General features: G+C 35.0%; 1 protein-coding gene across 1 annotated transcript; it reads left to right on the forward strand.

The window, feature by feature from the left end:
* The first annotated feature begins 510 nt into the window (after positions 1 to 510).
* On the forward strand, positions 511 to 14370 carry LOC134844546 (MFS-type transporter SLC18B1-like). The gene is made up of 3 exons (XM_063861273.1): positions 511 to 754; positions 4962 to 5138; positions 13364 to 14370. The coding sequence occupies exons 1-3, from the start codon at positions 574 to 576 to the stop codon at positions 14368 to 14370; spliced, it is 1365 nt and encodes a 454-aa protein (XP_063717343.1). The 5' UTR covers positions 511 to 573.
* The last annotated feature ends 260 nt before the right edge of the window (positions 14371 to 14630 follow it).

Raw genomic sequence — 14630 nt, forward strand, 5'->3', positions numbered from 1 at the left:
ACGTTTTTACTTTCAGGTGATTGACACAAAAAAAAATTAATAGTCTTACCATCTTGATACATGTTTAGTTGCGTTGACAGATAAATTGTTTTTCTTTGTTTTAACAGATTCAAGCTTGCTTGATTAAAAAATATTCTTTCTTATTTGAAGCACCTCAGAGAAAGCACATTAAAGAAAGTTGCATCAAAAATTAAGTTCCTATGAAACCCTTGGCGCGACTGCAAAATTTTGGTTGCGCGACCGTATTGAGTCCAAGTCGCGACTGAAGTTGAGACTTTTCGCGCCTTTGCTCGAATGTCGCAACTCAAGTCGCGACTTTACACGACTCAAAAACTCACGTGAGAGGTCGAAAATTTGCGCCTCGAAGTCATCTCGAATACCAGAATATATGTACAAAAAAAGCGAAAACTGATGAAATTTACTCATCTTTTTAAAGCCTTTTTTTGCAAAAATAAATGGCAAAATAATGGGCAAAAATAGAATTTTGCAACTATCTTTTTCTAGCTATTTACGTTTGCGATTAGCAACGATATTGATTCTGCGAAAAAAAATATATCGGACAAATAACTATAAATGGAGTCAAAAAACAGCGACACTGAGGGCGCTCCTTTGATTCCAACAACTCCTGGCAACGAGTTTCCCTCCCAACTCCGAAGAGCAATTGCGGTTGTACTAGTTGCAGCTCTGTCGTTCGTGGAAGGTGTCAGCATGTCCTTACCCGGACCATTCTTCCCGCCAAGGGCCACAGATCACGGTAAGAAATTATGTTTTCTGAAGCGATTAATTTGTAATTTAAACTTTTGTATTCATTTCATTCAAAACGCATAAAAAACACATGTACTGCAGTCATGGGACAAAAAATTTGCAACTTTTTTGATTTCAACGAGCAAATGAACATTTTTTTACAACGTTTCTGTCATTTTATCTGCAACTATTCAAGATATAGGGTTGAATATTTCACACGTTTGAGATTTAACTAATTAAAGGGAGCTAGACGGATGAAAAATTGAAAGACATTGTTATGAAGGCGTGAGTTAGCCAGGTATTTCATGGGATGAATTCCTCTGAGCAGAAAAGTACTCAACGAAAGTGAAGCACTCTAACTAGAAAGATCCATAAGACAAACAATTCCAGAAGCAGAACCATGAGAATGAGATAGAGCGATAATAAGCTGAATAAACTTAAATCCTCGTTTGAGTGTTTGCAATTAATACTAAGTTTGAAAAGCATTTCATGATGTTTGGCAATTTGGTTGTTTCGCAACGTTTAGTAGTTACGGTAAACTTGGATTTTTATTTGAAATTTTGAAATGAACATTGTGTTACCATTTCAAACACTTTGCTGTTTTGAGCTGAGCTTTACAAGGCAGAAGTGGGGATAAAAATATTTCATTTGAATTCAATTTTTGGATCACTCTTAGCAGGGGCGGATCTAGGATTTTCTCGAGGGGTGGCGGATTTTCAAAAAGAAATCGAAAATTTTGACGACCTTTTTTTTTTAGGTCGACCAAATTGATTTTTGAGCTCTCCCAAAGCACTGTTTTGCCCCTATTTTGGCAATATTTTCTGCGCTGCAGGCATATTTTTGAAAAAACAGTCAAAAAAGGCGTTTTTAGGCACTTTTTTGGAAAATTTTGACCAAAAAATTGCGTTTTTTCGGCGCGCGCTCCCCCCCCCCCTCAAAATTATAAAATATTGGCGCCAAAGGCGTCTTTAGAAAAATTTTAGGGTCGGTCGGCCCAAAGTGGGTTTCTTAAAAAAAGTACCAAAGGGGGGACCCTTTGGGTCGGTAGGGTGTCGAATCCCTGAGGGAGGTGGCATCCGCCCCCCAAGCCCCCCCGGGGTGGGTTTTTTTTCTTCATGTAAACGTGTGGAATTCACAATATCTCTAGGCCGACCTCTCACTCTGTTCCGCGTCGCCGCAATATGTTTCCCTTTAGCACTGGGTCGGTGGGGCAACCAAATCCCAGTACTGTTTACAATCCCAAAAGGGTTGATTTGGTGGATAGCCGTTCTGTATCGTATTATGCTGCTCGCCCCTTGTTTGTGCTCTTTCGACTGTATCTCGCTCGCAATCAGTAGTCAATCGCAACAACAATTCCAATAATAATAATGAATTAAGAAATAATCAATCCAAATACAGAATAGCCTATAAGTGGCTGGAACATAAATTAATCATTCAACCAAAGGAATGGGTCCGCGATTACTATTATTCAACCAACTGCCTCCTGCAGTTCAATTAACGCCTAACTAATATCTAATGTTCTCCTCGAGAACTTCTATCAATTATCAATCGTTCGACAACGATTCCGCTATCCTCTAGATAGCCTAACTTACTTCACTAACTAATCTACTTTAACTTTTCAACGAGTAACTTAACTCGTTCTCAATAACTCTGAGATACGACTCGTTAACAATTAACTCCCAATCGTTCTGACGCCTAAAGGCCGTTCCGCAACATCCGTGCCTTATGTCTATTTACTCTTAGTTTTAGTTAGAGATCCGTCATTCCGTATAAGTCTTAACATTTACCTATATGCCTCCTACGCAGCGTTCCAGTTCATAAATCCCGCATGATCACATTAATTTAAATGCCAAGTTCAAAATGCCAATCAAAGCTATGCTAAACAAATAACAAGTGCAACTTCAACTTAATTCAAGCTATGTTTACATATCCAAATACCCAAGGACTTTATTTAATTATCCCGCATCTTTTCCTTTCTCCCATGACTAGGATAAATTCCCAATGAACTTAATTTCCTAATTATCGCAATCCAAAAATTCCAATACATAACCCATTCAAATTTCAATCTAATCGACCTTCAGGGTAAGCCGTTCCCTCAACTGGGGTCCAATTGAGCCAATAAAACATTCCCCAGAAGCCAATGGAATATCCAGTACATTTCTAATATTTATGTTAATTAATTCCCTATTCCCTCTGTCATATTGCCAAATTAATATGTGACTACTTTTCTGTGCCATTGACGCATTTCTATTAATAGTTCATTCGCCAAGTCAAAATTTAACCCAATGTTTATTTAACTAACTCGTATTAAATCCAACAATATACCACTATACATTAAGCCAAGATATTCCATCGAATTCCAGGAAATGCCTAACTAATTTCCTATGCACGCAAATTGTCACCCAATATCAATAACATATCTCTATTAACTCCCCTGATTACGAGACATATGATTTGGGCTACTTTCCGGTGCTAATTTTAGGGGTTTCGGGGCTAAAATTCCAAAAGGTCAAGTAAAGGTCAACCCGGGGTCACCCGGGGTCAAGTCTCCCATAATCGGTTCGAGGTCACATGGGGTCGTACCTACCAAGTTTCATCCATATCCGACAAATACTTCTCAAGTTATCCCACTTTTAAGGTTCATTATCACTTTTCCCGGGAAAAGTCAATTAGCACCAGAAAGGTCAACCGGGAGCTGAGACCTATAGGGGTCCTTTTTACCGGGGTGGGTTATACTACACATATAAGCCATAAAATCGATATGCCCTCGCGCATTATTTTTCGCAAATAGCCCATTAACACCTAAAAGGGGTGATATTCCCAAGTGCTAATAGCCCGTGCCATTGTCACCCAGTAGGGTCATCATCCTAATATACGATAGACCATGTCACTATCTACCATCCCTCCAAGTTTCAGCTCCCTAGGGTCATTGGGGGTCGAGGAGTAGCCTCCGGGAGTCGTGGGGGGGTTTGTTTGTTTAAGGCATAAATCGGGCCGGGGTGACCTTGAGGTTCCGAAACTTCAAACTTAAGCTTCCCTCATCCAGAGCTACCACATATATAAAAATGAGCTCAATCGGACCAGTAGTTAAGGATTTCCGGTGGGGCCATTTGCACTTCCGGGAACCGTTATCACCCGGCCCCAGGGGGTCAAGCGGGTCCGGCGCTTTGCATGCCCGGGTCAAATCATCTCTAGTATCACTCCATTAAATTTCATAACGTTCGCCCTTATAGTTCCCGAGTTGGGGGGGGGGGGGGGGGGTTGGCGGGAGCTATTGCATTCACTTTTTTCACTAAAGAGGGGGATTAATCCCACGAACTTAATTAAACACGAGTTTAATTCAATCTTAACTTAACCACTCTATTATTTACCGATCTTTACCAGACGCTATCAACGAATCAGCTCTACTACTACTTAGTTTGCATGTTCAAGGTTCAAAGAAAAAGCCATGTACGTTATACAGTAGGATTACCGATTCTACACTTCAGACAAATTTCGACTTTTTAACTAGCCATTTTTGACGGATATCATTCGAAAGCTATTGTTGTCCTGAGCTTAAATGTGATAAGATATTTCACCTGTGACCCTTTTTCGTAAAGTTATGGGGGTTTAAAGATTGCCGTTTTGGCCAATTTTGGACAATTAACGCGCGATATATTTCGCGCTATTAACGCGTAAGCGAAGAGTTAATCTGTCTTAGAAATGGTTCCAAATTGGTTGAAAGAAGCTTGTTTGCCATAATTGATTTGTTACAAGGAGCAAAATCTGTCCTGTTGTAACTTATATGGCGTGTGGGGGGATGATTTTTATAATAAACTTCAAATTTTAGAAAAAAAAATTCATTTCTTTTTATTATATATATATTTTTTTGTTATTACTGCTCGATAAACCTCAAAAGGCAGTCAACATTCAGGGCTTGGCCCTGATACGAGCAGTCTTGTTGCAGTTGAAAACATAAGGCAACTAAATTTTAAAAAATGCAAATTACTGCAAGGGTTGTTTTTTCAAACGCATAATTTCCAAATTGCAGAAAGTTTTCATTGTATTGATTTTTTGTTCAGTTTTCAGACACTTTTAATGTTTCATTGAACTTAAAACGCTTTTGCTTTCATGTTTCGGAACACTATAGTCTGCTTATTTCTCAAACATTTTGGCCGTTCTAAACAGTTGTGGAGGGATCCACCTTTGAACATAATTAAAAAGCTATGTTTATTTAGGAATCTCTCAAACGCAGATTGGAATTGTTTCCGGATCCTGTGACGTCGCAAACCTATGCTTTTCCTTTATCATTGGAAGCCTTATATCACCTTCGAACAAAAAGGCTGTGTTTCTTACCGGCACTTTTATTTCCTCTGCAGCCTTAGTGCTGTTTGGACTCCTGGACTATGTTATAGGTATCAATTAAATTTCAGAATCCTACAGTACTCAAAAAAGTTTCACTAATCAGGGGCTGATCTAGGATTTTTTCGAGGGGGGGGAGGGGCGGATTTTCAAAAAGTTTTGGAAAATTTTGTCGACCTTTTTTTTAGGTCGAACAAACTGATTTTTCGAGCTCTCCCTAAGCACAGTTTAGTCCCTGTCCCTGTTTTGGCCAAATTTTCAGCACCGCAGATAAAATTTTGAAAAGTTCGAAAAAACAGTCCAAAAAAGGCGTTTTTAGGCACTTTTAGGAAAATTTTGACCAAAAAGTTGCGTTTTTTCGGCGCCCTTCCTCCTCAAAATTGGAATATATTGGCGCCCAAGGCGCCCTTAGAAAATTTTTAGGGTCGGTCGCCCAAAAATGGATTTCTTAAGAAGTACCAAAGGGGGGGCCCTCTGGGTCGGCAGGGGGTCGAATCCCTGAGGAATGGTGGACGCCCCCCCCATAAATCCGCCCCTGTCACTATTTATAGTAAAAGTTGCTCAATATGTTCAGACCACGTAGGCAAATTTAAAAAAAACAGGACAAAAAAAAACGCTTTTTTTAAAAACTTTTTTGGAAAATTTTGGCCAACAAAATTGATGTTTTTTGGTGCGTGCTCGCTCTCAAAGTTAAATAAGTTGGCGTCAAACGCGATCTTAGAAACATTTATGGTCACTCGGTCGGCCGAAAGTGAATGCCAACGATTAATATCAATGGGGGATCCTTGGGGTGGTGAGGGGTCGAGCTCCTGAGGGGGACTGGGCGCCCCTTTAAATCCTTCCCTGAATGCGATCATTTCTCAAAAAAGAACGGTTAAAAAAATTGTCAATTTTGCAAATTTTTGGATAATCAGGGACGAATTCAGGGCGGGTTTTTGGGTTGGAATAACCAGATACAAGAACTAATTCATCTCCAAATCGATATATCCTATGCCCAATGATTGAGGGTGGGGCTACATTTATCTGCCCAGAAAAAAACCAAAAAGCTGGTTGCATGTTTTAATCAACGCAACAATAGCGGATCTTCACAAGAGTTGACAACCGCGGTTAATTCGACAACTTTGTTGAAAATATCTGTGACAGTAGTATGAAAGTTCCGCAGAAGACCTCTAGTAACATCCCACATTTTTACATTTTGAAATATCTTCTAAAATTTTGGGGTATTGGCTTGTTCACATGTAAAATGACGTTATATACCTATTATATCCAACCAATTGAACCTAATGCAAACAAACTATGTGGTATATAGGAAAGCACAAGATTTTGGCAGTGTAGCTTAACTGTTGGCTGCGGTGAACGAATTCCTTCAAAATGCATGTTTTATTGCTGAATCGCGAAGAAAGAAAAATTCGTCAAGTGCGGCGGCCGCCAGCCCTTTTTAGGCAAAAATTAATGATCAATTTTAAACGAAACGAGAATAAAAACTAACTTTAAGCCAAACGAAGGCTAAAAAAAACGAAAAACTATGAAACACTGAAAACTCTAAATTAACGGAATTTGCCTGAAAATTACGACGTTTCCCCATTTTCCGTGTCTTGTCTACGGGAGACTGAAAAAACGTCTAAAATCTACGACAAAAGCTTCGATATCATAGAAAAGTTTGAATGAGCTAAAAAATTGAAGTTGCAAAAAAGCTTGAAAAGCGACAAAGCCAAAAGTGCTCATTAAATTTGCTACAGCTATTTCTAAGACTTGCGTATTTCGGGAAACAATTTTCGAGGCTTCTAAAAAACGTTTAGTACGGCTTATAAACTTTTTTGTGCAAACAGAACTATTGAAATAATTCATCAAAGCGGACCTATAAACAGAGGTATACACTAAAACAGAGTGACTATGAAAAAAGCAGTTGAAAACTTATTTGCGAGTTTTAAGGAAAGCAGTTAATTAAATTAGAGCAAACTCAATCGAGAAATCTGGAACACAAACTGCGGCAAGTTATGATTACAATTTCAAAACATGATATAAATTGGGGATTATACTTTGAGCATCCAAATTTTTTGGTTTTTCTATTTAAAAAAATACGCAATAAAAAAACTGTTTGATTCTTTCTCAGTATCTTGTAGTTAATGTCAAATTGGGTTTAGCTAGAGCGTTCTACTCGAAATTTTGGAGTGCTATCAGTTATTATCATAGATTAACCCTTGGATCGACAATTTAAACTTTGAACTTTTTTTAAATAAAAACATGTCTTTTGACTGTTTCCCTGATCACGCTATTGCCTCTCTATATACGGTGGCTTTTTGACCCACATATATGAATACTCATCTACAGCTAATTGTGTTATTAAGAGTTCGACCTTTCTTTCAATATATGTTTGAGGTGATCCAAGCTTTTGTATTCACGCTCGGATCACTAGCAGGATCAAAACAGTTAGCTTCATGCTATGTCCTCTCATTTTTGTATCAATATTTTTGTTCTCTATTAAAAAGACTTGTTTTCGAAAAATTGTTGGTTGTTTGAACATGTAAGATAAAAAAAACAAGCCTGATCATCAACATTTTACCTTACTCATCGGATTTCATCAGGATGAGAGCTGTTTCACCTTTACCAACGCTCTCACATCAATTTTGGCTACACTAGTTTCCGAATTGATAAAAGTGCCATTTTGTAGTTTCAATGCAATTCGATAAACGTCAATTACGTTCTGTTATTTTAAGCTGGAACGACTAATAAAGACATGTTTAACTTGCAAGTATAAAATTTGTTTTGATATCTTGTACTAATCATGTTTGAAAATTTTCTGAAGGAATTAAAGTTTTGAGTCTAGATGCAGAAAGACTCACTGTTTTTTTCAAAGACAAAAGGCGTAAGCATTTTTAGCATCATCATACCAAACTTTATCAACTAAATAAAAATTGAATTTAAAAAAGTGTCTACTGACTGTTTATCTGATTGTACAATTGTTTCACTTCTCTCTGTTTAAAAATTTGATTCAATAATATGATTTTTCAAAAAAAAACTTCTGAAAATTTATAATTTTTACAGATTGATCAATCATCCTTCAAAAGTACAATACTTGTCATTTACACTTTGCTCGCTTACCGTCTTCAGCCCTACCAGCAGTCTGTCGTTTTCTACCATTCTTCTATCGATCTCGTTCATCTGCACGGTCCATGATTCTTCTCAATAGACCCTAAATTTTTGATATTTCGGTTATCGTAATCATTATATCTATGAGCAACAGTTCATCAAACACTTTGGACTCCATGCTGCTGCCAATTGGACTTGTTGTTTGCTGCTTCTATCGACAAATTTTTCTAAGACCTTAAAAACTGATCCTTCCTGTTGCGATTTTATTACAATTTTTGTGGTCCAGTTTATCAAATTGTAATAGTTTTTCTTAGGTTACCTGGAAGATAAATTATGTTGATGAAAATTTTAAAAATGTATCATGTCGTTTTGTAAATTAAGAAAACGAAAAAGACTATCATTATAGTATCTTGTTGGATATTCTAGAATAATCTAAAAACTAAGAATACAGATAAAAAAAGATTTGGAATGAGTAACATATATATTTTTATCAAAAATACACTAATTGATTTCATATATAACCAAACAAACACCCACAAAACATATAAAATTACTTACTTGTATACAAGTAAAAACATACATACATTTGCATAAGTTCCAAACTTACATGCATACTTAAAAAAGTATGGTCATATATACTTTCTTAGATACATACATACATAAATACACATATAAAAACTTACATAAGGACATTCAAACAAACTTGCATATTAACACAAATACATACACACATACTAAATACATACATACGTACATATATGCATAAACGAAAACATAGATACACACAAACATACATGCATACATACATGAATACATACAAACATACATACACACATATATACATACATACATACATACATACATACATACATACATACATACATAGACACATACATACATACATACATACATACATACATACATACATACATACATACATACATACATACATACATACATACATACATACATACATACATACATACATACATACATACATACATACATACATACATACATACATACATACATACATACATACATACATACATACATACATACATACATACATACATACATACATATATACATACATACATACATACATACATACATACATACATACAAACATACATACAAACATACATACAAACATACATACATACATTCTATATAAATCCTTACTTAAAGGCATTAAAACAAACATACATACAAAAATACATACCTAAAAAACTACTTCATTTTACACCTTTATACATACTTATACATACATGCAAACATACACATATCAATTCTTACCTGAAGATGATCATTCAAACAAACATACAAAAGTTTATACATACACATTTATTTAAATACATACGTTCATACAAAATTACAAACATGCAAACATACCTACATACATGCATACATATTTACATACACACATACATACACACATACATACATAATTACATACATATATACATGTATACGAACATACATCGATACATACTTAGATACCGACATATATACCTAAGTAGAAGTAGAAAGCAAAAAATGTACCATACATATATAAGTATGTGCATACATACAAACAGAAAAATATGTTTTACATACTTGCTTGGATAATATTAAACCTACAAGCAATTATATGAGATTTTTTTAAATAACACACATGTAAAGTTTTTCCTAATATTTTTACTGAACTATAAAAAACAGTCAAATGATAACACACACAACAACATATAATCAATTCAAACTTTCAAGACGAATATATAAACCCTTAAACAAAAAGAATCATGCATTACAGACTGGCATTATACGTTCATACATACATGCCTTTCCTACTCATATACGAATATGCATGAGGAATTGCCCACAAACGGACATGGATCGTATTTTACAATCACACAACTGCTCCTGTGTACACACTTTCCTTTAAAACAGACATAAAACTTCAATCAAGAATTCAAACAATTTTACAAACGAGCTAGTTTTTAAAAGTTTTTCGACTTAAGAAAAAAAAATTCATACAAAAAAAAATTACTTACACCATTCACTCAGTCATGCGGACATTACATAAAAACATACAAGCAAACAAAAATTTATAAATACTCAAATGAGAACACACGACTAGTATGTACATACATCTTTAATTATATACATACATGCGAAAAAATATAAACTGTGGTAAATATAAACTCTTATAAAATAAAAACTGTGGTAAATAATTTGGTAAAATGACTATTGATCTCCAAATTAATCGTCCAACGGTATCAAACCTCAGCTCAAAATTGACCAGTGAGCCGAAGGAAGGTATTTAAGTGGTCGGAAGAAAAAAACTCTGGCTTACTAAATTGCATAGGATCGGAAACTTCCGGAACAAATTGTTGAAAACTTTTTATTGGACGGTCCGAATAGAGTTGTTTGACATGTCAAAAATCTGCTCTCAACTTATTATTAAGTTCTAGACAGAAACTTTAGAACAGTGAATGTTTTCGTTCGAATTAAAATTCTAAGCCATTATTTTGAAATTTTTGAACTTTGTTTTTTTTTTTAAAGTTTGTTTCTTGACTCATTTGTTGGTTCTGTAGTTTGATATATCTTTAGTCAACTATTAGATTGCAGCTTAACCAAAGACCAAGGTACATTGGCTAGATTTGTAGATTATGTTGCTTTCTCGCTAATTCATCAAAAATTTCAAATTTTTTTGTTTGATAGCTTTTTTCAAAACTATTTAATTTTTTCAAACAAAAAAAACTGAAAATTTGTAAAAGAATCCGACTCTCTGTTGTCACTCTAGCAACACGTTGGTTTTACTGCTGTTGTCATCCTCAACTATGTTCAAAATTCATCTCTTAAACAATGCTAGAACTTATATACATGCTCTTCCATAGCAGGCTTTAACTTTTTCGGTTTTCTTTCAGTTTTGTTGATATTTGATAAATCAGATGATTGCACGCTTCGTCCAAAGTGTACACGTTAAACTGCTGTTATTCACTTCAATGCAATCATTTTTCGTGAATTTTTGGCCAAATAAAATCTCAATAAAACTTGTACACATTCATCCATCTACACGATTGTTATTTTTCAAAATCACTTGTTAAACCGTAAATTTTTCTGTTCCAATCTTCTAGTCTTATTCGGTAAAACAGTGTTTTTTATTGTTGAGATGAGAGTTGAGCCATACCGGCTACAACAGCCAGAGAAATTTGAGAAGCGTAGCGACAAGCAACGCATCTGGCTGGTGTAGTCGGTATGGCTTAACTCTCATCCCAACAATGAAAAACACTGTTTTACCAAATCAGGCTAGGACAAGATTGGAATAGAAAAATTTACGGTTAATCAAGTAATTTTGAAAAATATCAATTGGATAGATGGATAAATGTGTACAACTTTATTGAGATTTTATTGGCCAAAAATTCACAAACAGTGATTGCATTTAAGCGAATAACAGCAGCTTAACGTGTACACTTTGGACGAAGCGTGCAATTATCTGATTTTTTAAAAATCAACATAACTGAAAGAAAACTGAAAATGTTTACAAAAATGAGAGGACATAGCATGAAAAATAACTGTTTTGATCCTGCTAGTGATCAAAGCGTGAATACAAAAGCTTGGATCACCTCAAACATACATTGTATATATAACATAGGTCAAACTCTTAAAAACACAATTAGTTGTAGATGATTAATCATATATTTGGGTCAAAAAGCCACCGTATATAGAGAGGCAAAAGCGTGATAGTGGAAACAGTCAAAAGATCGTGTTTATATAAAAAAACCTCAAAGTTTAATTTGTTGATCAAATGGTTAATCTATGACAATAACTGATAGCGCTCCAAAATTTTGAAAAGAAAGCTGTAGCTGAACCCAATTCGACATTAACTACAAGATACTGCAAAAATGTGATCAGATTGTACTATCAAATTAAACAGTTATTTAATTGCATATTTTTTAAATGGAAAAAGCAAAAAATTTGGATGCTCAAAGTATAACCCTCAATTCATATCAAGTTTTGACTTTGTATTCATAACCTGTTTCAGTTTGTGTTCCAGCTTTCTCGATTGAGTTTACTCTAAAATGATTAAGTGCTTTCCTTAAAAGCCGCAAATAAGTATTCAACTGCTTTTTTCGATAGTTACTCTGTTTTGTTGTAAATATTCACATATTAACAACAGTTTTCCCTCTGTTTTTAGGTCCACTTTGATAAATTATTTCATAAGTTCTGTTTGCACATAAAAGTTAAAAAGACGAACTAAACATTTTTTAGAAGCCTCAAAATTGTTTCCATTTTATTATAAAAACTGGTATACACAAGTCTTATAAATAGCTGTAGCACAATTAATTAGCACTTTTGGCTTTCTCGAGTTTCAAGCTCTTCAGCAACTTCAATGTTTCAGATCTTTGAAACTTTTCTACGATATCAAAGCTTTTTTAATAAAGTTTTGACGTTTTTTCAGTCTCCTGTACACACGAAAATTGGAAATATCGAAATTTTTAGGAAAATTCCATTATTTTCGAGTTTTCAGTGTTTCATAATTTTTCAGTGTTATTTACCTTCGTTTGGCTTGAAGTAATTTTTTATTCTTCTTTCGTTTAAAATTGATCATTAATTTTTGCCTAAATAGGGCTGGCGGCCACCGCACTTGACGAATTTTCCTTTCTTCGCGATTCAGCAATAAAATAAAATGCATTTTTGAAGGAAATCGTTCACCGCCGCCAACAGTTAAGCTACGCTGCCAAAATTTTGTGCTTTCCTGTATACCACATAATTTGGTTGCATTAGGTTCAATTGGTTGCATATAATAGTTATATAACGTCATTTTACATGTGAACAAGCCAATACCCCCAAATTTTAGAAGATTTTTCAAAATGTCAAAATGTGGGATGTTACTAAGGGTCTCCTGTGGAACTATCATACTACTTGGGACATTGGTAGATTTGGTAGAAATCGCACAATTTCTTTTCTAGCATCATGCAAGTGTTTTGTTGCGCGGAGTTTTTGTTCTTTGTTGCGGGATTTTTTAGAATTATTTTTTCTGTTTAAGGGCTCTTTTCAACGTATTTGTTGGAGAAAAAATAATTAAAATATGGACATAAACCTAAAAAAAAATTAAGGAATTTGAGTAGAATTATCAAGACCCTAGAAACAATGATGACAAAAGTATGTTTGAAAAACTGAAATTAATATGATTTTGTTCCAGACGACAGAATTTATTTCGTTCTTTGCATTCTGACTCGGATTGTGAACGGTGTTGGTGTCTCAATGGTTTATGCAATGATGATTCTCATTCCTAGTACGTGCTTCCCGCAAAAAGCGGCCCTTATGAACTCTTTTATTCAAACTATATTTGGAGTCGGCATGTTTTGTGGACCCGTTTTTGGAAGTATATTAATACCAATCGGAGGTTACGAAACACCTTTTATTTCGTTAGGAATAATGGAAGCCGTTTTATCAGTTCTGGGGATAATAATTATTCCGGCTTTTCCAGCAGACAAGAAAACTGAAAAAAAAATAAAAAATTCCAAACCTATCGGATATTTACATTTGTTAGTTAGATTTTCAACAATCAGTATTTTATTACCAACTGGAGTCGTGTTTCTTTTTTCTGGTTTTCGTGACACAGCTTATGTTCTTCATTATCAGGAAGTTACAGGACTCGCCGCGAACATAGTCGGAATTTTATTCGTGGCCAATTCACTGACAGCTGCTATTACGGGTTTTGTTGTCGGTGTTCTGACTCAAAAAGGATACGCAATTAGTGTCATGATTTTAGCCCATGTTTTGACACCGTTAACTACTTTCGCCATGTTTGTACCATACTTTTTACCCAAAATAGAGACACGAGGTTGGGCCGTTTTGATTCTTGTAATGAACGGAATTTCAGTTGACGCGGCGGTTAATCCTTCATACTTGTTGCTTCAAAAAGCAGCTATCAGGAACGGAGAACGGAATATTGACCAAGTCAGAAAATTTGCATCTTCTAGTTTCATGATTATTTTTTGTTCTGGACGGATCGTGGGAGCTGCAATTGTCGGGGGATACTTGAACGAATTAGTTGGGTTTTATTTCACGTCGCTGATTTACACTATGGTTGCCATAGTAACAGTCACGTGGCATATTGTATTTCTGGTGAAATCAGGATTTATTGGCAAGGTCTACTTCGATACAGAGGAAGATATTGCCGAAGATATTGCGAGTGATAATTAATTATGATACATTAAATTGAAAAAAAATAATAGTAATTTTTAGAAAAAATTGTCCACGTATTTTGAATAAGGACTCAATTAAAAGTAATCAAGGAGTTTGAGCTATGAGAAAATTTCTCGAGGAGTGACAATAAGCTGGTTAACGGGTTAATTTTAGCGGGATGAAGGCTGAAATGATATGGTTTTTTTTGAGGGAATGACGGGAATAAGAAAAACAGTTGAACTTTACCGATAACCTTGTCTCCCAAAATTTCAACAAAG

The sequence above is a fragment of the Symsagittifera roscoffensis genome, chromosome 4 (genome assembly GCF_963678635.1).
Source record: "Symsagittifera roscoffensis chromosome 4, txSymRosc1.1, whole genome shotgun sequence".
In the NCBI taxonomy this organism is placed as follows: domain Eukaryota; kingdom Metazoa; phylum Xenacoelomorpha; order Acoela; family Convolutidae; genus Symsagittifera; species Symsagittifera roscoffensis.